The 25,465-nt window shown below is 38.1% G+C and overlaps 2 protein-coding genes and 1 non-coding gene across 8 annotated transcripts in view; 2 read left to right on the forward strand and 1 right to left on the reverse strand.

Moving 5' to 3' along the window:
* Positions 1–14,838, reverse strand: part of atat1 (alpha tubulin acetyltransferase 1) — an 18,124-nt gene extending 3,286 nt beyond the window's left edge. For 3 of the 5 annotated variants that reach the window (XR_008387267.1, XM_053638064.1, XM_053638066.1), the window contains exons 1-10: positions 14,082–14,838; positions 11,729–11,789; positions 11,546–11,637; positions 11,246–11,303; positions 9,438–9,551; positions 7,826–7,927; positions 6,500–6,545; positions 3,699–3,744; positions 3,109–3,183; positions 738–930 (exon numbers count right to left, since the gene is read on the reverse strand). Coding sequence is in view for 4 of the 5 variants with exons in the window: in XM_053638064.1 (XP_053494039.1) it covers positions 738–930; positions 3,109–3,183; positions 3,699–3,744; positions 6,500–6,545; positions 7,826–7,927; positions 9,438–9,551; positions 11,246–11,303; positions 11,546–11,637; positions 11,729–11,789; positions 14,082–14,173 (879 nt within the window). In the remaining variant the exon portion in view is untranslated. The remainder of the gene's footprint in view (positions 1–737; positions 931–3,108; positions 3,184–3,698; positions 3,745–6,499; positions 6,546–7,825; positions 7,928–9,437; positions 9,552–11,245; positions 11,304–11,545; positions 11,638–11,728; positions 11,790–14,081) is intronic. The other 2 variants (XM_053638063.1, XM_053638065.1) reach the window with 1 other exon arrangement.
* A 1,713-nt stretch (positions 14,839–16,551) lies between these two features.
* On the forward strand, positions 16,552–24,930 carry c12h6orf47 (chromosome 12 C6orf47 homolog). Of its 2 annotated transcripts, none has more exons than XM_053637866.1 (7): positions 16,552–16,613; positions 16,895–16,935; positions 17,139–17,186; positions 18,142–18,218; positions 18,394–18,463; positions 18,642–22,278; positions 24,163–24,930. In XM_053637866.1, the coding sequence occupies exon 6, from the start codon at positions 21,350–21,352 to the stop codon at positions 22,259–22,261; it is 912 nt and encodes a 303-aa protein (XP_053493841.1). In that variant the 5' UTR covers positions 16,552–16,613; positions 16,895–16,935; positions 17,139–17,186; positions 18,142–18,218; positions 18,394–18,463; positions 18,642–21,349; the 3' UTR covers positions 22,262–22,278; positions 24,163–24,930. The 2 variants fall into 2 exon arrangements, with proteins under 2 accessions (XP_053493841.1, XP_053493842.1); XM_053637867.1 differs by having other exon boundaries at positions 16,575–16,609.
* LOC128616386 (small nucleolar RNA SNORD52) lies at positions 18,258–18,322 on the forward strand. Its single transcript, XR_008387436.1, has one exon. It is a non-coding gene; the product is annotated as a small nucleolar RNA SNORD52 (small nucleolar RNA).
* Positions 24,931–25,465: the final 535 nt, after the last annotated feature.

The raw sequence follows: 25,465 nt of genomic DNA on the forward strand, positions 1-25,465 counted from the left end.
ACCGACTTGCCATAAAAAAGTATGACGTGCCATTCATTAAAAAATTATAAATGATACTTGTTGGAAGAACTGAAACACTTCAGGATGTGCTGTTAATAGAAAATAATTAAGATCAGGGTGGTGACAGTAATTAGTGATCTATTTCATCACAACACCGCGTCACTCATTATTTTAAGCGTTTTATTCCTCACATATCTCAGAGTACTAATAAGTGGAGATGAACGGACGTGTGTTTTAATCTTGATCATCATTTTGAATTTGACTGATGTAACTTGGAGTTACAACGCATTATTCATCTGGCTAGTTAGCAAGGCAGCTAGTTCGTATGCTAGCTCGGTAGTTAGCAAACGACAGTGAATATAGCTCAAACGGAAATAACTTCTTGCTGCGAACGGTGAGTTCAAACAAACATATCTGGTCCCTATTTCCTACTCTTGTGCTGCAAGTGGCCATCTTGGTGATGCAGGTGTTTTGTACTGAATGGAAGTCTATGAGGGCTTTTTAACAGCTGATTCGGATTATTACCTGGCCTTACTAGCCACAAAGACTCAAACTGTCCCATAGCATTCAGTGATTGAGGTTGTTTTGGGTTTTTTTTAGCCTGTATAAACTCATAACCAGGCTGCAGATATGCGTCACCAAATACAGTAATCAATCCGCAGACTGCTATGAATTCAGAGGCCGTTCCTGTTTGAAAAGGTCAAAGGTGAACAGGAGCGGCGCGGCTCGGCGCGTACCTGGTGCGTTTTGTCCTGTAGTTGTCGGCCAGGTGTGGAGGAATGTGAGGTTGAGGACGAGGAGTGCGGTTGGGGGACGAGCCCACGCTCAGGGAGCGAGAGTACGGGGAGGATGCCGCCAGAGGAGGAGATTGAGGAACGGCCGTGGAGCGGATGAAGGGCCACGGGAGGGCCTTCTGCTCCTCTCTCACAGCTTTGGGAAAGGAGAGAGCGAGTGTGTTATCAGAACATTTCAGGCACGTTTCGTTATATAAATACATAACGTTCTTCTCACAGCCGTAGAGTACGAGGACAGAGAAAAGTCTGTACAGGTTGTACACACATTTGGATAAAAGTTTATATTATATATATTATATTATATATATATAACATTTATATACGCTGTCATTTAGAATCAATGAATCAATAACATCCTGTCCAATCACAAGTTAGTCACATGACTTGTATTAAAAGTTTTTTTTAACAATCGTATTTTTACATATTTTAACAATTTGTAAACAACTGTACTATCTTTAAAAGATGATGAAATTGAAAAAGCATTGTTACTGTTGTTGCATAATGTTGTATGTTTTCAGCTGTAAATAACATCAGTATGAAAAGGTTGGAGCAAGTGCTCAGTCTCCATTTCCCATCTTCATAATCTGGACTTAACTTCCTTCATGAAGTGTATATTCCGAAAAACAGTGCATTCAGAAAGTATTATATGTAAAATAATATACAATACAGTCAAGTGCAAAAGTATGCGCACCCATTGCACTAAATACAATTTTTGTAACACTTTCCAATGCGGTTGTTTAATTAACGCTTAAGTACTTTACTTTAAGTACTTGTACTCTAACTTAGTGGTGAGTAATCTGTAAGTAATTATGTAATGACAAAGTAAGGGCAGTGTTCAACAATGATGCATGCAGATAACGCGCTCTATAATACAACAGAATCCGAAAAAAGGAGGACAAGCATGTATTTTCCCCAGAGACTAAACCTGAGAAAAAATAGTACACATTTCAGAATTTTTTTTTTTTTTTTAAAATTCAATGTTTTGAAAATCCACAGAATGCAGGATTTTATGCTTAAACATCATGGGGATTAAATATTGCAGTTTGAATGGGTTTCAACGGGGACATGTCACAAACGACTCATTCAATGATCCGTTCTAAAGGATTCGTTCTAAACTCCTCCTTTCAGAGAGCATACTCTGCTCTGATTGGTCAGACATCCCAGTCTGTTGTGACTGGTCTACCACTGTCAGCGAGCAGCCGATGAAGACCAGAGGCGGGGCTTTTTTGTTACAAACCTACGTAGGTCAGTACAGGAAGTAAAGTCTGGAATCACTAACGACTCGTCTCAGCTGTTCAGAATCGGTTCCTTCTTTTAGGAGTCAATAACTCCGTTTGTCGTGCGCTTTGATTTTGGAAACTCTGCAGACGTTTTATATTCACACACAGCAACATATATAACACACTACATGAACGGTAATCTTTTTTAAAAAAAACAAAAAACATAATAGGTGCACTTTAAGGTCCTGAGCGTAACTATTTTGTGTACCTAGTTTAAAATAGATTTATGAAAGCAAATGAGGGTGAAATATTACAATTCCAATAAAAATTACACACCTTTTGCAAAAATTTATGCTGTTTGCATGAACACAGACAAAATTATTATTTTTTTAAAACCAAAAAATACAAAAATGTCCATAAGGATGCAGAAGGGTTAAACATTGATTGAGGAGCCATATTGTAATGTTTTACTGACATTTCACAGATGTTACTTCATTGTCACAAGCTTTTTAAAAATATATATATTGTAAAACACTATATACGTTAAGATAGTAAGATATTAATGTTAAGATCTTTATGCTTTTATGTTCTTATACTCTAACTGTCTCTCACTGAAGCCTGAAATGGCAAAATTATCAACCTGTTTTCTGTTCATTTGACTTCTTTTAGATTGTTATAAGAGACACAATTGATCACTAACGTCCTGGCAACCGGTTCATTATGGTGTCGTTGTGTTATTGTGTGTGTGTGTGTGTGTGTGTGTGTGTAATGTTCAATCCGGTTAAACTGGATGTTAAAAAAAAAAAAAAAAAAACCACAAGCATGCTAAATTTACTCACAATACCAACCGGACATTTTAACGTGGGGGGAGGAACGACTAAAATCGCTTCTGGTTGGCTGGAGCTATTTGGGGGGTTTTTTTCTAACAAACTTAAACAGCTATATTTCTATTTAACCGAAAACAAATGAACGATTGAAACCAGCATGAACCTGAGCGAGATGAAGCATATACTGAAGAGGAATGAATAAATGAAGGCGATAAATGATAAATGAGTCACGCTGCACCACGTAAGCCTGTTTGATATTGTACTCACCCTCTCTCTCCATTAGTGAATACGGTTTGATCTCTCCCTCTGGCTTTTTTGGAGGCGCTTTTCTCAACTGGCCCGCTACAAAAACATTAATAATGTTACAAACAGCATGACATCTGTGCCTATGACTACAACACAAAGCTACACAACACTCTTCATTAAAATTTAGATTGATTATACTCTATATTCATGTCCACGGTCTATATAGTGCGTGTGCGTATACGCAGGCCGTCGTATGAATATATATACGACGCAGCATGAATATATACAGTAAGCATTTTTTTTTTTTTTTTGGTTTGCCGTTGTCGGGAAGCTGTAGGGGTTTTGGATATGGGTTGAGGACGTGTCCTGAGGGACAGACTGCGTTAGCACAAGCAGAGGTGTGGGTGCTAAGCGAGCCAGATATCGCACTGAGACTTTGCAATGCAATAAAACGGCACAGAAGCATGGGGTGAAGTGGGACAGATTTGACAGAGACACACCTCGGGTGTGATAAGGTTTGGCAATGATTAAAAACAGGGGAAAGGCGGCTACTGCTGTAGGTGCAAGGGAAAGGGGCAGGGGGGGAAAGAGTAGAAAATGAGCGTTCTTACAAAAAGCCGTACATCCCCTGATCCGTCACAGGGGAGGAAGGAGCGCCTAGAAGTTTGATGAAACAAAAGGGGAGCCATCATGACATGAGAACAGTTCCCCTTGCTATCCTTAGTCCTTAATCAGTAACATTTACTGCACACACACACACACACACACACACACACACACACACTGCAAAAAATGATATCTTAGAAAGTGAAACTAGGTGACGTTATCTAATATTTATTATTACAAGATTATTATAAAACAAAATCAAGATTATTAAGCCAATCTGAAGCTTGAAATCTCTCTCTCTTTCTCTCTCTAATAACTATTTATTATTATTCATTCAAGTAAATGTAATCTTATCGCACTGCTTTATCTCTGGGTATGATTTGGAGCATCAAGGCCCATGGTAAACTGCGATTTTAATGCACTCTGCAGATTCCTCCGCGCCGTGCATTAAAATCGTGTAATGCACAGTCATGGATTATCCCTTAGATCTGAAAGTAGACACTGAGGGCTTTAAGAATTTTTTATTTTTTTTACCTAACCTATTAGGTTTAAATGTTTAAATCATTTTATTGTGGCAGTCGTATACAGTGTTTTTCTATCAAATAAAGCTTTAGTTGTGCTGTGCGGTTTTTGTGTTATTGTGGCCTTTCAAATCACCCTGCTCACCAGCAGCTAAACACACAGTCAGGATACTCTACACACAGAAACCCAACAGTGTCCTGACTCATCTTATAACAGACGATAAAATAATTCATTTGTTTATACTAAAGAGAGATGTATCGATGGACCGATTATTATTAAAGGCGATTTTTCACGCTATGGGCCATCGGCCGATAGTTTAAAAACATCCGACGATCAGGGCCGGTTATATCCTGTCGATCAAAAGAAGGCGGGGAAACACGTGGATTCCGTGCTGTGTGTAAAGATGATGTCTCGTGTGTGGAATGACGACAAAACTGCAGTTTGTAATCTCTGTAATCTCTGCACTGATAAGATTTCACACCGGAAGTGAGCAGCAGTGAAGCGGGAGTTTCGGCTTCGAGTCTAATTTTTTTTTTGCCGCGCTGCTCGTGCTGAATTAAAGGGCCAGTACACCGTTGAAAGATTTAAATGAAGATGAGTTGGCAAAAAAGTATATATATCGCACAGAAAATTATATTTGTAGAGTAGTGTATTTCATATCCAGTTAATGTTAATATATGAAAAAGTTGATATTATATATTACATATTATATATATCATTATTTAATGATGAAGTAGAAATGCTTGTGTTTGTGGTGAGTGAATGTGAGACTAACAGGAGGTTTTTGGTTTTTTTTTACAATTCAGTCAATGTTAATATGAATTAATAACATTCAATAAGTTAATAATCTTACTTTAATCTTCAGAATTGAGTTCATGTGTTAATGTGAGTAATGTGTTTTCTGTTTATGAGACCAGTTACTGTCAAACAACTTGTTGAAAGGCAGAACTATCGGTATCGGTTATCAGTATCGGCCGACAGCACTCTGAATAATCGGGTACCGGTATCTGATATTTAGTATCAGTGGATCTCTAGTTTATACCGCTCATAAATGTCCAATGAGTCTGTTTCTATTCCGCCGGCAGAACGGAACGCCAGTGTACTGCGAGAACGCATTAATCAAAATGATCTGTAATTAATTTTTTTTTAAATGCCCGTATTGTCTTAAAGTTGATATATAATAATCTCATAACATTAGATCGACTAAAATAAAGGCATTTATTTAAAATATTGTCACTTTCTAAGACATGAGTTGTTGCAGTGAGGCCGAAAGCGTCACCTCATCGTATCCTACTTTGTTCTACGGTGTAATGCGTGTCAGGTAACACACTGCCGCACGTACAGACTTGCTTAGGCGCAATGTTTCCTTTGTGAACAAGAAAAAATTCAAACACAGGTTCTGCCAATCTGGAATTCAATCTTAATGCCACATGCCTGAGTCACTCTTCCCATTCCCAGCCTCCATACAATCACGTACAGCCACCCACAAGTGACCTGGAAATGTCAGAAAAACGAGCTGGGCAAGTTTTATGACTGTAGTTCAACATAATGGGACGGTGCTTTCCTGTAGCCATGATGCTGGCGTTAGTGGTCCAGCTCATCGCTTAATCTCAGACTGTTACGCAGATTTCCATTACTAAAAATAATTGGGTTAAGGCATCATGAAGCTGCTGGTTTGGATGTGAGGAAGCTCTGCGATAATATGAACATATACAGAAAAGCAAAAAGGGTTACTTTTAAAATGTCATGAATGTTGGGGGAACAAACTCTCATAGTGACTTTTAACAAACTAAACGGGAAATAATACTAATCACTTTATAGCACTTTTTCATTTAAAAAAAAAATCCCTACGTGTTGACGATGAAGAACATTAATCTCGAATATGGTTCACTTTAATAAAACCCATAAACATCAAATAAAACACAAATGTAAAAACTAATACTAATGACCGAGCTATGTGTTATAGATGTTTGAATCAGATTTAAAACTCCAATAGAACTAGAGAGCGCTCCTACTTTTCCCTGGAACACTATTCCTGAGTTTAGAAAAAATATGTCGAAGCTGCGACTGCTCCTCAGGATCGGGGGCGGGGGCGGGGGCGGGGGGTCGTGTCGTCTAAACCGTGTTCTCTGTACAATCACCGAATGACTGAAAGGTAAACTATCTCAAATATCATCCCATAGCCAGAAGAATTTGAATATCCAAATGAATAAATAGAAATAGAAAGATACGCAAATTCCCCAACCACAAATCTCCCCAGGGATGCACATGGTTGAGATCTTACCTGATCTGTTCCTGAAAAAGCCCTCAAACACCACAAAGTTATTCACCTGATGCAGGAAAAGAAAAAACGAGACAAACAAAAGGACGTTTATTATTATCGTTTATCTAGTAAGGTAAATGTGTGTAAATGTTTGCATAAGCCGTGTACTTATAAGAAAATCGGCAAGAAGCCGACGATGACACGCAGCACACTGGGCAATATACACTATGTGGTCAAAAGTATGTGGACACCTGACCATCACACCCATATGTGTTCCTTCCCCAAACTGTTGCCACAAAATTGGAAGCACAGAATTGTCGAGAATGTCTGTATGGCTCTGTAGTGTTACAATTTCCCTTCACTGGCCCAAACCTGTTCCAGCATGACGATGCCCCTGTGTACAAAGCGAGCTCCATGAAGACTCGGTGAACTGAACACCTTTGGGGTGAACTGGAACACCGACTGCACCCCAGACCTCCTCACCTAACATCAGTGCCTGACCTCACTAACGCTCTTGTAGCTGAATGAAAACAAATCCTCAAGAAATCTAGTGGAAAGCCTTCCCAGAAGAGTGGAGCTTATTATAACAGCAAAGGGGGAATAAATCTGGAATGGGACGTTCAACAAAGAACATATGGGTGTGATGGTCACGTGTCCACAAACTTTTGGCCATAGCGTGTCTATACGGCACATTAAGACTCTAAAGGTGTTGCACAGCATTAAAAGTACCCGGTGTAGCAAATCAAACTGACTTACACAACACCTGAGCTGGAATTTATTTCATTCTTCATTCAGTGACTGATTTTATTTCTTTAAATATGATTTCGCAGAAAGTTTTTTGCATAATTGGATTCATTTAAAGCTGACAACCGTTATAGAAAATGGCAGTAACCCGTTGCCAATTCTACGAAGAAGCCTGAAGAGGAGATAAACCTAAAAATGAAATAAAACATTTACAACCCCGATTCCAAAAAAGTTGGGACGCTGTGTGAAATGTAAAATAAAAAGAGAATGCAATGGGTTGCAGATCTCATAAACCCGCACGTTATACACAATAGAACATAGAAAACGTTTAAACTGAGGAAATGTACCGGTTTAAGAAAGAAAGAAAAAAGGTCACTTCGAATTTGATGCCGTAGATGGATTTAAGTAATATGACAACCTTTTCGGCATTTTCTTTATGCCTCTGCTTGTGGGAGGAGGGAAACTATTTATTTTCCTGCCTCTCCCACCACCTCCCTCTCTTTTACAGTGGGAAGGGTTCAGTTTGTTTGGTGATCATTTGTAAAGGCCACAAACCTTTAATAGCAGGTGGTGTGGTGGTAAAACAATACAGGTAGATCATACCTGAGGCACACTGTGCTTAAGTTCAAAGTGTTTCTCTAGAAAGGCCAGGAATTTCGACGAAGGTCTGTCATAAGCCATCTGTTCAGGCTCCACCTTCTTGTGCTGGCAGACAAAAAAAAAGCAGGAAACGCATGAAAAGGAGAGTGCTAAATGAGTAAACAGGGGGTTTGCGCTACATATTAAACACTCTAAAAAGGGATTACGGCCTTATGTAGCTTTTACATTTTGATATAATGTCCATCTTACTACGATAAATTAACTTTGTTAAATAGATTGCAGAGATTATGTTCCGTATGTTAAATGTCTATTTTCATACCCACTGACCGTCCACTTTAATAGAAACCCCTGTACATCTGCTCATTAATGCAATTATCGACTCAATCAAGTCAATCAAGTTGCAGCAGAAGTTGGACAGTTGAAGACTGAAACAACGTCACCTGGTCTTTTTCCAATCTTCACCTGTCCAGTCTCATTGCCCACTGTCGCCTCAGATCCCTGTTCTCGGCTGACAGGAGTGGAACCCGATGCGGTCTTCTACGCTTGTAGCCCATCCACCTCAACGTTCAACATGTTGTGCATTTCTGAGATGCTTTTCTCCTCACCCCGTTTGTAAAGAGTTCTAATTTGAGTTAAGTCAAAGCAGTCTGCCCATTTTCCTCTGACTTTTCTCGTCAACAAGTTGTTGCCACCCACAGAACTGCCTTTCACTGGACGTTCTTGCGGTTTTCGCACCGTTCCGTGTGAACCCGAGAGACCGCTGTGAGTGAAAATCCCAGGGGATCAGCGGTTTCTGAAATCTTCGAACCGTCTGACACCAACAAAGTGACTCGGATCACATTTCCCCCCCAATTTTGATGTTGGACGTGAACATTAACTGAAGCTCTTGACCTGTATCTGCATGTTTTTATGCCACAGGATTGGCTCACTGGATAATAGCGTTACTGAGCAGGTGTACAGATGTTCCTAATAAAGTGGACAGCGAGTGTATATTGTTCATATTGCTAATAACTGGGACAATAATATGGACATAGGTATGTTTGTTAATTTAGTAGACAATAACGAAGCCATGTTAAAATGCTATAATGATTGTATTACTGTTGAAGAGATGCTGTGGGTCAAGGTCTAGATCATTAAGTAGAGAATATTTGTTATACCTACTACATTACTGTTACTATATATATATATATATATATATATATATATATATATATATATATATATATATATATATAAATATATAAATATATATATATATATAGTGGTGGAAATCTCACCATTATCGAAGTTATTATACTTATTATGAAGTGCTTATAGTTATTTGCCTTTTTGACTGGTCACTCAAATTAAATACATTCAATCCAAGCTTCAATTACACAAATAAACAAGCCGGCCCATGCATAATGCCAACCTGGATGTAATGGTTTCTATCGGTATAACATTCTGAAATTTAAAATAAATACATTTGAAATAAAAGGCCTCCCTTTTTGGAAAACGTTCGTGAACCCCAGCTATATATAACTGTATTACTAAGTAATACTAAATGACTGTATTACTAGGTCGTTATTACTTAGGCATTGCTACGCTTTGTGTGTTTGTAGTACTGGGGACTGACTTCCAGCATGAAGTGGAACAGCTCCAGCCCGTATCCGTGTCTCTGCAAGCTCTCGGTCACATAAAAGTCCAGCACACACAGGGGCTCAGTCTCCACATGCGCCCCCCGCTGGTCCTAAAAGACAATACAGGAGTGCAAAAAAAAAAAAAAAAAGAGGATGAGGGTCACACCCTTTCACCGACATACTATACACATACACCGTGCATGATAAGCACACATGACAATGTGAGAATTTTCCTGTGGTGTGGTATACTGTAAAATTCAAATTTCCTATAAAAATACCGTAATATCTTTACAGATCACGCCCGTTATTTTTACGGCGTATTAAAGTATGTTTCCAGAAATATACGGTAGATGTTGCACGCAAAATACTTGTAGATATAATATAGCAGAAAAGAAAAAAAAATAATAATCTGGTGCAAGGATGCGACTTAGCAGAAGGTTAAGGACTCAACCTTGGCTTTTACAGTACGATCCTGTAAAACTAATAAAATAAATGCTGTCAATTTACAGCATTTTTTTTTTTAGCAGTTTTCATGGTTAAGATACTACATAAAGACTGCAGAGACTGGGCACTGAAGCCAACATGACAGCCCTCAAGCTCGAGTCGGTTAAAACAATAGCGAAATATTTTTATTTATTTTTTTTATTTCTATATATTATATTGATGTTATATTCTTCAAATGTAAGGTCATCTGTTTTCAAACTCGTGCAACACGTAGACATGTATTTCAGATTTACATTCCATTTCACACACACACAATAATGTGCAAAAGTCTTAGGCACAGCTAAAGACATCACTCACTTCAAGCAAAGAGACCAGCACTTAATAATAATAATAATAATAATAATAATAATAATAATAATAATAATTAATGATTTAAAAAAGGTAAAGCTTTACATGAATCTTTCCTTAACTAACATCATTTACCGCGTTAATGAACATTAACGAATCATGAACGCAGCATTAATAAACCGTTTTAAGAAGTAACAATGAAATCGCAGTCTTTCGCAGTGATGTTTGTTGGTCAATCTTAGCTGTGCTCGTGTTCGACGCACGTGAATCGAAGAGCGCTTTGGCTGAATGCGCGTCGTGATGACGTCACAGGACGCGCCTCGGCCCGAATCTGCGGTGATTCTGAAAAATTGCGAGCTCTTACGAATATTGCACAGTTTGCTCGATTCTGCGACCGCAAAATGGCGAAATCCTGGAGGGACTGAACATTGAGAATTTACTGAACTTTGGTCTCCAGGTGGAAATTCTGGACATTTTTTAACGACCACAAACAATTTTTTTTCCCCCCTCACTTTTTCACTTCATTTTACTGACGGTGTTTCAGTCTGAACTTCATGGGGTGTTAATGCTAACTAACGCACTAAGTCATTCCTGTTAGGAAAATCTTAAATGTACAAAAGTTTCTTCATGTACCAAACATATATAAAGCGTATAAAGAGCAGTAAGCAGTGAAAATAACAAGGACCATTTAAATACAATCATCATTTGCGTTTACAACGGCAATCGGCTGGTGTGCTTCATGGAGACGTTCTTCTCTCTCCGCAGGTAAAATCCCACACAGCCTTGATGGTGTTTTATTAAAGACATGGTATAGTCCTTAATATGCGCCATTATTTAAAGCTTCTCTGTAACATTTTCTCTTTTCTACTGACACACTAATGCATCAAACATAAAATAGTAAGACATGTAAGACAATTTATATTAAAAAAAGTAGGGTACCAAGACTTTTGCACAGTATGTATACATATATACGCACAAACACACACACATATATATATATATAAACACCTACAAGCAGAAAGAGCTTCTTGTATCCGACCTTCAGGTATCCTACTGCAACTCCACGGCCTCTGATTAAGAGAGACAGAGACACAAAGCGAGACAGAGACAGGTGTTACTGACAGACAAGAGTTGGACCCCAAAAAGAAAAGAAAAGAAAAGAAAGCCTCAACACTTGTTATTGCATCTACAAATTTGCTCAGTTTAATTCAGGATGTGTCATTTGGATTTATTTTCCCCCAGTTTATTCGAAACAGTGTCTTCTGAACTGATGTGGACGTGGGAAAGAAAAAAGGTCAAACACGCAGGTTACCCGTTCCGCTCTCCGTCCTTCAGCAGGTAGAGGTAATGCTTATTGGCCTGAAGCTTTGCTGCGCTCGTAATCGGCGCAGGCAGCGTCTGGGCCTAAAGTAGGAAACGTAATCATGTGTAAGGACAACATCACTCTATAGGTAACCATGGAAAAAACAAAAAGTGGCTTATAGGTATAAATCACCTTGGCTGAGGCTTTCCCTAACTCATCAATAACAGTGGCAGTCTGATTCTGGGCTTCAGGTCTGAAATACAAAAACACATGAGTACCATTAATAATTATTACAGTATCACGGTTTATACAAATGTACAGATGAGGTCATAAGTGTACATATCAATAAAGAGATCATTAAAATAGCAACAGATGTTTACATATAGTCCACCAGACACAATAATAACTGAATTTACACAACTGAACCAGTTCAAACGTTTACACACGCTTGATTATTAATCCTGTGTGTCGTTACCTGGATGATCAGAGACTGTGTTTATGTTTTGTGAGAGTTCTTCATGAGTCCCTTGTTTGTCCTGAGCAGTTAAACCACGCACTGTTCTTCAGAAAAATCCTCCAGGTCCTGCACATTCTTTACTTTTCCAGCATCTTCTGCATATTTAACTCCTTTCCAACAGCGACTATATGATGTTCAGATCTGTCTTTTCACACTGAGGACGACTGAGGGACTCGTACACGACTATCACAAAAGGTGCACCTTTTGTAACCTTGTGACCTCAACTGTACTTATGGAATATTAATTTTGGAGATGAACATAGGCAGATGATTATATTTATTTTCTAATTTAAGACTTAATGCACTTGATCAGGGTGAGAGGAAGAATCTGTCCATGCCATGATGTGTCAAACACAAACAACCTACAAACATGAAACTGACCATCTGAAACTAAAGATTCTATAAACTCAGTTGTCACATTATTAAGCATCGTTTAAAGTTAAGAAAGATATCTTATATCAACTTTAAAGGACATATATAAATTGCTTTTATTATTATTATTATTATTAGTAGTAGTAGTAGTAGTAGGAGCAGTAGTAGTAGTAGTAATAGTAGTAGCAGTAGTAATAATGTGGTAGTAGTAGTATTCATCCATGAGGCGTGATGCGGACACATTCACACACGCATTCACACTGAAAGGGTTTCCTCTGGATTCTCCAGTTTCATCCCACCTCCCAAAAACATGCCGAATTCACTATGCAAACTGACCCTAGTTGTGAATGTGTTAGTGTATATGTGTACGTGTGTGTGTGAGTATATGTGTGTGTGTGTGTGTGTGTATATATATATATGTGTGTGTGTGTGTGTGTGTGCGTGTGCGTGTGTGTGCGTGTGTGTTGCCCTGTAATGGACTGGTGTACCACTCAGGATGTGTATCGACTGCACGCTCAGTGTTCCTGGAAAAGGCTTTGATTCCATCACGACCCTGACCAGGATAATGTGTTTACTGCAGATACATTTATTAGTATTATTACTATTATTATTACTATTATTACTAATATGATTATTAATATTATTGTTATTATTATTATTACTATGATTATTATTATTATTATTATTGTGCTTATGATTATGATGCTGATTATTATTATTATTATTATTACTACTACTACTAAAATGATGATGATGATGATGATGATTATTGTTATTATTATTATTATTATTGTTGTTATTATTACTAATATGATTATTAGTATTATTATTATTGTTGTTGTTGTGCTTATGATTATGATGCTGATTATTATTATTATTATTATTATTATTATTACTACTACTACTACTACTACAACTACTAAAATGATTATTATTATTATTATTGTTATTGTTATTATTATTATTATTATTACTACTACTACTACTAAAATTATTATTATTGTTATTGTTATTATTATTATTATTATTATTATTATTATTACTACTACTAAAATGATGATGATGATGATTATTATTATTGTTATTATTATTATTGTTATTATTACTAATATGATTATTAGTATTATTATTATTGTTGTTGTTGTGCTTATGATTATGATGCTGATTATTATTATTATTATTATTATTATTATTACTACTACTACTACTAAAATGATTATTATTATTATTGTTATTGTTGTTATTATTATTATTATTATTATTATTATTATTATTATTACTACTACTAAAATGATTATTATTATTATTGTTATTGTTATTATTATCATCATCATCATAGTAAGCACCATCTTGATTTATGTACTGCTGTCGTCTGGATAGTGGAAAATATTGCTCACCCCTAACATAATACAAGAATGATGTTATTACTTGAACATAAAGTTAGATTATAATATTATAATTGATTTTTATTTCAATCGCAGGAAAGGAAAGGTTTTCATTGTGGATCCGAATCAAAAGAAGCCTTTATGGGAAAACAACAATAGAGTTCACTGAGTGCATGAAGAAAAACAGCTCTTAAGCCACACCTCGCCAACACTTCTGTATTACTAGTACGAGATAAATAATTTTTTTTTAAAAATGAAAGAAATATTCCTACCTTCCGTGAGCTTTCCGAGCAGCACACAGATTGTGATCCAGGACTGAGATCCTCTCCGGGAACACAGAGTTCAGGTCGAAGGGGAAATCCATAACAGTGTATGTATATTGATATATTTATATAAAGAGAGAGAGTTAACAGTGCAGATTGATGGAGTTACAGGTCCACAGCAGCCTCTACACCATACACATGGACGATGCTGAGGCTGAATAACATGCCAGGAGACTAAACTCTGTAAATACCGAGAAATGCTCATGAACTCCTGCAGCCTTGCTCGGATTTATCCCTGCAGCCTTCTGTCCTTCACTCGGGTTCCCTCACAGGCCATAGTACTAATGCAGTAACCCGATTAAACACGATCAGATCTGCATCAGATCAGCGGATTTCATTTAGCTCCAACTGTGAAGTTTACTCAGATACACCATTCATTCAAATAAAACAAAACGTACCTTGAGCCAGGTTTTATTTTTTAAAAAAAACAAAAGCGGTACATAAAACGCAAACGCTGCTTTAATCACAGGATATATTTAGAGATAAACTCTCAACAGACTCTGTATTATAGACGTAGTGCACTCGGAAGGGCGTGGAAGTTATTATTTTCATCCACTACGTAGTTCACTTGTGTAGGGAGGCTTAAGGTATTTGAGATTGGACCCATTTTTAGTGACAGTACTTCCGCTTCCTCTTAGCAACGACGCACAGTGTTCGAGCGCTTACATAGCAACCAGAACAGCGTTAATATATTTACTCATTTATACTCACACACTCATTCTTTATTTTTATTTTTTATTTTTCCGCATTTTATAATACTAATAAAGTCATCAAAACTCTGGAGTAACACAAATGGAGCTATGGGAATTATGTTGTGATTAAAATAATAATAATAATAATAATAATAATAATAATAATAATAAATCAAAGTAATTTAGTATTTTATCATCTTCAAAGTAGACGCCCATTTTTGCCTAGAATATTCCAGAAATGTATTCTTGGCGTTTTCTCACCTGATTTCTTGAGGAATTTCCCTGAGATGATTTTTAAACAGTATTAAAGGAGTTCACACCGACGCTTTTCGGAATATTTCCCTCTGAGTCGTCCGTTTAAAAAAATATTTATTTGTAAATAAAATGTTAGATTTCTAATGAAAGAAATTAATACGTTTATATTTTTGTCTACGACACCGACTTCAGACATTTAATCACACACCTTCAGATCAAAAGGCTTTTAAGATCATGAGAAACATTTCAGTCGAGTGTCCACAAACTTTTGACCGGTATATATATATATATATATATATATATATATATATATATATATATATATATATATATATAATTTATTTATTTATTTATATACACTTTGAAATACCCTCGTGGTAGCCTATCATGGTTCAGAGAACATCCCCCTAATATTCTCATAACCTTTAAAATATTTTAGCCCTGCAATGGTTCAGAGATTATTCACTTATTGTTCTGTTTCCCTTTCAATTATTTGAGCCCAGGAACTTTGCAGTGGCCAAGCCAACAAATACTGGTTCCCAGAACTTTCTGAGAACATTTGTTTTGGTTCATGAAACATTTTGCAGACAGATCTTTAGCTCCCATTTAGTTTTACAGGAACTTTTTTTTTTTTTTTTTACAGACATATAACCCTATAACCATGTTTCGTTTCATTTCACATTATAGTTCAGAGAACTATAACAATCCTGCGACATTCTAGTAACCTTTAAAATAAATTTGAAAATACTGGTTCCCAGAACGTTCTCAGAATGTTTGTTTTGGTTAATCACACATTTAGTTTTCCAGGAAAGTTTTCTTCAGAAAAAAAAAAAACCTTCAAATTTTATTTCACCTTATGGTTCCGAGAAGGTTCCCCTAATGTTCTGATAACCCCTCAGGAACCTTGCACTAACCTGGGATGGTTCTGAAAACATTCCCCTAACGTTGGGACATTTCAGTTCACATTATGGTTCCGAGAAGGTTCTCCTAATGTTCTGGTAGCCCCTCAGGGAACCTTGCACTAACCTGGGATGGTTCTGAAAACATTCCCCTAACGTTGGGACATTATGGTTCCGAGAAGGTTCTTCTAATGTTCTGGTAACCCCTCAGGAACCTAGCACTAACCTGGGGTGGTTCTGAAAACATTCCCCTAACGTTGGGACATTTCAGTTCACATTATGGTTCCGAGAAGGTTCCCCTAATGTTCCAGTAATCCCTCAGGAACCTTGCATTAACCTGGGATGATTGGGGGAACATTCTCTGAACCACCCCCATACAAACAAAACAATAATCTTACAAAAGAATGATTTTCCTTTTGCTCCTGTTAATTTGAAGTGAAATATAAAAATCGTCTTAATATAACCATTCTAATATCTGACATTCAGTTATTACACACACACCAACTTTTTTTTTTTAAATTATTTTTATTTTACTCAGGCAGTTGATTTGACTCCCCGGTTACTGATTTAGGACCCCAATAAAGTCTCGCACTAGCGTCTCTTCGCTCTCTTTGACGCTCGTTGTGCTGAAGTAGGTTAGTAGAGTAAACATGTCTCTAGAAAGTTTTCTTTTAATTTAAAATAAAGATGCATTTTTAAACGCTTATATAGTTGTTAGTACTGTCTGTAATTTAAGTATTACTTATTCTTGAGTGAGTTTACAGTTAGAAAACTGATTTTCTGCATGGAGCTGGCTTTCAAAATGGCCGCCCCTCGTGGCGTTATGTTTATTATTACAGCTTCTCTGTAATCTCTGTGAAGCGGTTTTTTTGTTTGTTTGTTTTTTTAGTAAAACTCATTCTGTTTGGCTTTTTAGCTTTGCGGATATGGGCCTCAGCTGCAGACGTGTTGAAAATGGTTTGTGATTTCTCTTAATACTTTATTTGTCTTTAATTGTATCTGAACATGTGCTGATGATTCATTAGACTAGAGTCTCTGATTGTAATATGAAGATCTTCACAGTAAACTGAACATGTTTCTGCTGTATGTGCTGATCAAATCAGTACTTTTTTTCTCCAACAATACATTAAAAAGGTTGTTTTTCCCCACCCTTTTTTTAGGCATTACAGAATGGTCTGAAGATGGCACCTAGCTGTTTTTGTTCTCTTGTAAGCACCTTTATGATTCCGTTTTATTGCAGTATACATTTGTATAACACTTGGTGTGCAGTTATAGGAAAATGGTTAATGACTACGTTTACATGGACAGCGGTAATCTAATTATTGACCTTATTCTGAATAAGACAATATTGTGATTAAGGTGTTTGCATGAGCTTTTAGAATACTCCCGTCATGTTCCCGTTTTACATGTTATAGAACATAGATCGATTAATGCCACACGTCATTGTGTCCCCATGCCATGCTGTCCAATGTCCCTCCAGAATTTCATGCGTCAATGTACAGTTGGTCTTCGTTATAGTACTGTATATAGTTTTGGGTGTTTTCATTTTTAATTTTACAAAAGCTTCAAGTGCAGGTAATTATTTGTTATGCTATTCGTGCAAATGGACAACTGCTTGAAGCCATGGGCTGTCTGAAACTCTGTACTTGCCTACTATATGGTATAAAATGCATGTATTTCTCCTACTATATAGTAGGTAAGTATGCCATTTCAGACACAGCCCATGCTCTCTTTTTTGCCATCAAACGGTTGAGCGCTGCCGTGTGTACGTGTCCTGTTGCAAAATGCAGTGAAAACTCACACACTGTTAATAGAATGATTAAGGTATGTACATGTCTGTAATGCACGTCGATAAAACGACTAAAACAGGAATACTCCACACGTCTTAATTCTATTTGTGTTTACTTCGAGTATGACTTTAATCGGATTAAGGTCCTCAATAATCGCTGTTTACATGCTAGTTTCTTAATCAGAGTATCGTCTTAATCGGGTTAATATCGGATTATTGTTGTACATGTAAACGTACTGAATGATGGGTGGTAGATATTGCTGATGGTTTTCCTATGATCACATGTCATGATGCCTTATTCCTCTTACACCACAGCAATTTGCTGAATGATTAGCACATTAATACATTAGGCTTTTTATCCTTTTTTTTTAAAGCTACATTTAATGTCGAACATCCACTAATCAACAAGGTTCCTGTGGTCATGTGAAAGGAGATGCATTTCCTTGCTGAGGTTGGTTTGTATTAAATTAAATATTAGTATTCCAGTATGTGTAATGATGATTCAATAGACTAGAGTCTCTGAGAATATGATGTCCCTTTACATCAGACTGAACACACTCGCATGTATAAGCGAGTATATATTGGTCAAATTCGGGTATTTATAGTTTGTATGTCATTTTTGCCAGATTGGTGTCTAGAAGTTGAGTTTTCACCAGGATGGAGGTTTTTGTACCCCAAGTGTAAAAGATTGCTTCAGTGAGTACTGACTTTTTTTCATTCTGGTTTTCGCTAAGTGATGTTGATGATGATTTGCTTTTCGGTTCTACTGAAATGAAATGAAGTTTTACTCGCAGCGCACTGAAACACACAATCATGATTTTAGGCTTAAAATGCTTTGCCTTTTAGATGTCTTATTTTATTTTATATTTCTTAGGGTGGTGTTGCCGTGCCAGTGGAGCCAGTGAAGTGCTGTACCTTCAACATTATTCATGATGCTTTTAAAAATGCTCCAAGTTGGTGTGAGTTGATGTTGCAACTGATCTAAATAAAGCTCTGAAATGTGATTGAAGACTGCCTGATTTTTAGTGGCCTTATGAATGTTGATCTTTTGGGTTTCTTAGACATTGTACTTTTTTTTTTTTTTTTTTTTTTTTTTTTTTTAATCGAGGAAACTCCAGAATATTCACTGGGATCTTGCGATTTTTTCAAAATTAACACGGATGTTCTACAGATTTGGGTGTTGAGCTTGAGTACAGCTCAAAGGTCTCATTTACCAACAATCACTGTGAAAGACAGTGCAAAACAACTTCATGCAGTTGCAATTTCACCAATTCAAGTAGCTTTCTGCAAAAAAGCACAAAACTCTGCAAATTGTGTTGTAAATGTTGGAGGGGGAAAAAAGCTGCAGGGATTTTGGCTGCAAGATTCACAAAAAAACTTGCTGGAATCCTGTACGGACCTATGTACAGCACCTTGTAATGAGTGTGTTGCTGGCATGTTTAGCACTGCCTGATATTACACATACTTGCCTTTATTTCGTTTGTCATGTCTGACTTCCTGTTTTACCTGGTTTTTAGACCCCCTGTCCCCACAGTTTTCTCATTTTCTGATCATATCTTAATGACTGCACACATAAACCTCTACTCCCATTGCTGCTGAATTTGTCTGCAAAGGGTTTTGAGATCATTTGTATACTTTTTTTTTTTTTTTTTTTTTTTTTTTTTTTTTTTGGGTCCGTAAAGGTGTGCCTTTTCTTCTGGTGTGATTTGAACCCAAACCTGGTTCTGACCTTTTTGTAAGGCTGATTAAATTGTTGGAGCAAATCCCCACAAATAAAGCTAGTCAAATACATACTTGATCCAGGAAGGTCTGTAAATCATGTTGTGGAAAAGAAGCATCTCAACCCAAAGGGTGACATGTTTAGTGCATGTTCGATGAAGCCTGCTTGTACAAGCTTTATATGCTGTGTTTGAGTTAGACTTGATTCAAGGTGCTTGTTTTACAAAATGAAGACTTCAACAAATTTTAAGAAATCATGCCTTCCAGCTTGTATGTTCCTACCATCATACCATTTAAAACAGCTTGGGCTCAACTTATTATCCTGGGTTTATTTCTATAAGGTCATTTCAGGTTGCATTTTGCTTTAGGAAGAAATGTTTCCTAGCAGCCTGTGTGACAGAAATGTAGGTTTCTACCATCTTGGAGTAAAATCTAAAAACTAGACACCACCATAACACGACAGCTGAGGTTAAGACTTGTATTATGAAGAAACAAAAAAAAGAGTGTTGAGATATCTAACGTTGTTGTCTTTTACATCCTGTACAGCCAATAAATTTGTATTTATTGCAGGTATTTACAATGTTTTAAAATGTCAACATCTTTCCGCGGTGGAAATTAAGATAACTTTAGTTCACTCAATGAAAAGAAGCTCTCAGGTTAGTGAACTTCCTCAAACGTCCGGCTACGTCGATGTTGAGTGACGTAATGAAGTGAACTCTGATTCTTTTCAATGAATCGGATCGTTTGGTTCATCTCACCAACAAGAGCCGATTCATTCGGCTCCCAAATGGCTCGTTGCCATTCCCCCCCCCCCAAACTAAACAGTCACAGTTTGCGATATATTAACCAGTGATTATTCTTCTGTGTCTGAGTATGACTGAATTCGTTCCATGTATTCTTACTCTACCTTCTAATCAATAAAAACGACCTTACTTTGCTTTACTGTTCCTGTGCTTCATTAAGAAGATTCACTCTTTATTAAGGACGATTCACATCCTCGCTAATAAACAACTCGAGTTTTAAAAGGTTTCCAACGAAGCATTGCTTCTTTTTTTTTGTACATCTACAAAATAAATAAGATCGCCTCATATATTCGATTCACCTAAACGAACCAGATCAAAGAGCCGACACGTCACTGATCGTGAATCAACACTCGTGTGAAGTTGGCAGCATTGGGGTTGTTTGCTTGCTAGGCTCCAGTTAGCCTTTCTCCTGACAAGACTGTAAACGATGTAGGCAGCTATACTAACAAAACTTGTCAATAATAATGACTTAATTTTGCATAGTTATATAGTTGACTAGTGAAATAATGAGTTAGGTAGTTAATATTTTAAATAATCTAGCTAATAAACATCGAACTGGTGAAGACACCAGACTGTAGGTAGGGGGAAAAAATCCGTCAACATTGGCTCATTAAGTGATTAATTATTGTCATTTATGTGTTCAGATATTAGAAGAATTACACGTAAGTTAACCGACAAGGTATATTTATTCATTTTAACCTTTAATGTGTAGGTAATTTAGCTAACTAGCCGTATTGCTGGCTTTTTTGTGTGTGTGTGTGAACGGGTGTGTCCTAAATTAGTTTGAATCTCCTTTGGTTCTTGACAGCAAAGCACAGGTGTGGTGGAGGAGGTGAGCAGCAATACCTTTTATTTAACTTCACCTCATTCTTACACAACTCAAAAGACGTTTACTGAAGCATTCAAGTCGAAACTGAAAGCTCTGCACCATGCTTATCTAACTTGCATATCATATAGAGATGTTGAAAGAGTTTAGGATTTAAGATTAGCTTAGGAAAATAAGGGTCTAACCTTAACTTGGGTCATTTGGAGACATTGGAGGAGAAAGGAAAGGAAAGCCATGCCAGCTGTTGTAGGACGAGTTTGGGCGTGGGTTAACCCAGCGAACTTGTATCGCCCTTGGGCGAGTAAACCCAAAAGTCTTCCGGTTGAGGGTCAGGAGAAAAGCAGGTGGAGTCTGGCAGGGTTAACCTCCTGGGTTTGGGGTGGATGGAGAAAGCAAAGTGACCAAAAAACCCTGACCGAGGAATACTGGGAAGCTCAGGAGGAGATCATCAAACCTTTAGAAGTAGAAGATCTGAACGCTGAAAGACTCGAGACGCCTCCTCCGCAAAGTCCTCCGCGATGGTGGAACCGGATAATCAGTCCCGTGTTTTATTTATGGCCGACGTCATACAAGGTCCGTGGACTCGGTGAGAGGACGAGCACGTGGAACGACGGATCGTGGGATTCTGACACGAAAGATGGCGATTTTTCAGATTACGCCACCCCTCCTCCGTCTCCCGTCCCGCTGTCCCAGAGGTCGTCTACATTCCGCTTCTTTGCTAAGTCGTGGTCCGGAGACGTTCTCCCAGAGCATTACGAGATTTGTTTCAATTTCCTTCGCCACCTCTTTGACCTGTTCATAGTCGGCTTCCTGTTGACCGTCTCGCCCCCGGCCAAGTTCGTCCTGGATGTCCTGGGTGTCCAGGGTGCGCTCAAGCTTTGGCTCCACGGCATGGCCATGTTCCTGGTGTCCTCTGTAGGAATGGCCGGCCTGCTCTGGTTGGTTCAGGAGTACCTGCCTCAGTTCGCACTGGTGTATGGCATCGTCCAGGCGCTGGTCATTTCCGTCAGCGTGCGCCAGAGCGTGATTTTGGGGACGGGAGAAGACGGGAAAGAAGAAGAAGAGGGCAGCGTGGAAGAAACAGAAGATACTTTGGCGCACACTCAAAGCAGTAGCCCTGTCGGGAAAAGTGTGACAGTGTCTTGAAGACTGAAGGTCTTAGGGTAGGTGCTTCGCTTCAGATACATTCACTGTTTATTCATTCACACATTATATGCATTGTAAGCAATATACTGCGGTACTCAACGTGCTAGAACGTTCTAGTAAATATTCTAATCAACTAATCACCATTTTGGAGCTGCAAGGCAAACCCAAGTGTCGGTTCTTAAAGTCAACGTGAAGTCCCTTGAAACACGCAGCGTTATTCGATGTGTTGATGTAATTTCCACCGAAACAGGAAGTTTGGGCGGGACATATCGTGTTGTTCCACCCCCTTTTTAAATATCCAATAGCGTTTAGCTTACCTCACAGCCCGGGCTACGCCGTACTTGACCGTTAGTACAATTCATATTTATAACGTCGCGGGCGGGACTCTTCAGATTCTAGAGAGCATTTGATTGGACAGAGGAGCTGAAGTGCAGAGTGATGTCATCGAAATCGCTGATCCGTATCGGTGATCTCGAGAGAGAGAATGTACATTTTGAATGCGTACATCTTCTAAATGCGAATTCTGTCATTGTTTTGAAAGATAGTTTCATTCGGTCTGCGCTGTGATAATCGAGCACAAATAAAGTTCAGTGCAAAACGGTGACGTGCCGTCATCCCGTGGTTAAACACATCGAGAGAAAATAGACTGACTAGCCAGACTGGAACATTTCTGACGAGCGACGTAGCCGAAAAATTTGCCTGACAACTTGTTGACTTTTTTTGTCGTCGAGTGAACAAACCAGACGTGCTACGTTAGAAACTTTGCTAGAAACGGATAATAATCAGATACTTATGGTTTTCCCTTTCCCATAGTCTGTATTAACGCACTTAACTAGTGTCGTGGAAATTAGACGACACTCGCAGACTCGTCCTCTCAGGTGAAAAGGTTTATTACAGAAGGATGAATACAGGATAGAAGAAAGCAGGATAGAATAATGAGAGCGCTCTGAGGCGCTTGTGCCGAACATCTAATATATATATATATATATATATGAAGCGCAGGACATGATACACTTCTATGTACCGATAAGGAGTCGCTAGAGGAAGTTCAAACAGGCTTTGTTTCAAGGTCGAACCCTTAACAGAAAAACATATTTGTGCCTCTAAGCAGATAAACATTCTGTACTAATCTAAACGACATGTCATGACATGACCTTCTTAGGCGTTATCCTCTGATGAACAAGAACAAAACTATTCCAAAGTAAAAATGAACAATTTCCCTCACGCTAGCTAACTAGCACGTTTTAGGCTCATCAGTTTGGTTTCCCGGCAACCAAGGCAGCGCATCCGAGCTTTAACACCCGGTGAGCCGTGAACCTGATTCACGATATTGCCATGTAGTTGATTTGATTTGCGAATTTGTTCATTCCAAGCTCCACCCAAGTTTTAACGCTCCTGCCCAGCTAGGCCTGTTTTCATCAAAAGACAGTGGTGGATTGGTGGTTAAGGCTCTGGGTTACTGATCAGAAGGTCAGCGGTTCAAGCCCCAGCACTGCCAGGCTGCCACTGTTGGGCCCTTGAGCAAAGCCCTTAACCCTCTCTGCTCCAGGGGCACAGTATCATGTCTGACCCCAACTTCCTGACATGCTGGGGTATGTGAAGAAAAGAACTTCACTGTACTGTAACGTATACGTGATAAATCAAGGCTTCTCCTTCTTCTAGTCCGTTGAAGACGAAGACTTGTTTTTATTAACGTTTTACCGTGCAGATCTCCCGGTGGTTCTCTTGAGTCCCTTAAGTGCTCCGTTTCCGCGTAGTCCGGGCCAAACCAATTTGTCCAAGCGCTGTACTGTAGACACGTATAGTTGGCGCATTAAAGGAAGCTACACTGTTGGACCGGTTTTCCGTTTTTGTCCGGTTGCTTGGTTTTAAAAAGGTTAACGCGGGTCTTTGTGTTACAGGCTGTGAAGGAGACACTACGAACTGACCACACGAGCAGAAAATCAGCACACGAGCCAAACGTCGGTGATGAAGTCGTTACGATCCTACCAGCACTCCTTTTTCCTTTTTTTTTTCTCTCTCTTTCAATTATACAGAGTTTCGTTCACACCTTGACTGGAGAAAAGCCTAAACTTAAAGGAACGCTGTTTCCATTTACTCCATTTTTGAATTCAAACACACTTTTTTCTTTTGTCTTTTTTTTTTTTTTTTAAATTGAACACAATCTTCAGAGACCGTTGGTGCATTGGAGCAGAAGACGAATGTTTCATCAGCATTTTGGAAAGTTGCCAGTGAGATTTTTGAGTACAAAATGCACTGTAAAGGCACTTTTAACACGCACGGATGGCGAGAGAGCGGGAGAGAGACGACCCTGCTGTGATATTTACCACATCATTTTACTTCAGGAAGCCACGCAGCTGATTGGTTTTAACCTCTGGAGAGAGCTGACAGAGATTTGACTTCATATCAGCAGCCGCTCTTCTTAACTTAATTTTTTTTATATATATATATATACACACTTTGCCCAGCTCTGAGGTTTAGCTAATCTCCATTTACAGTATTTGTATTTCACTACATTTGATATTCTGTGTGATTTCTACATGTACTTTCACAGCACATCCATAATCATGGAGGGTTTTGTTTGTTGTTGTTGTTTTTAAAGGGGTACTTGGGAACATTGTTTGGTCACTAAACCTAAATAAAATGGGCTTGTTTTTGACGTTATGGTACACACTAGCCAAGACTTGGCTGCATTGTTCTGTTTAATGCGTCGCTTTATTCTCATGAACATTTCCACTATTATATATGACTTATTTAACGTGTCTGTTTATATCAGTGGAGTTTGCGTATTTGTCTCAGAGGTCAACCTTTTTGTTCGATGGCTGTGTTTTGAATATTTCCTACTCTGAATTTTGTTCTTGTACAACATTTCGGACACGCGTGCCTCGGTATGGCCCATTAGGGTTTGTTTTATATCCATGTTTCAGACTAACACTATCATTTGGATTGTTTTTAGCTGTCACTTTACATCTTGTTGTTTTTCCTAACTCCTTTTCTATGACCGGTATTTCAGAGCATGATCAGTGGTAAGATGTTTGAATAATTAAAAAGAAAATGTCTACTAACATCTAGCATTGTTTGTTCAAGCACATCTTAAACGAAAAACGTTTTCCGTTCGTGTCAATGCCTAGTTAATGCACTTTAAGGTTCTTTTTTTTTTTTTTGTCGGTTTAATGCGTTTGCACTGTTCAGTAAAGTGCAGGA

The sequence above is a fragment of the Ictalurus furcatus genome, chromosome 12, assembly GCF_023375685.1.
Source record: "Ictalurus furcatus strain D&B chromosome 12, Billie_1.0, whole genome shotgun sequence".
Lineage (NCBI taxonomy): Eukaryota > Metazoa > Chordata > Actinopteri > Siluriformes > Ictaluridae > Ictalurus > Ictalurus furcatus.

Bases quoted from the DNA above. Each gene is read 5' to 3' on its own strand.
- c12h6orf47 (XM_053637866.1), top strand. From the start codon at position 21,350: ATGCCAGCTGTTGTAGGACGAGTTTGGGCGTGGGTTAACCCAGCGAAC.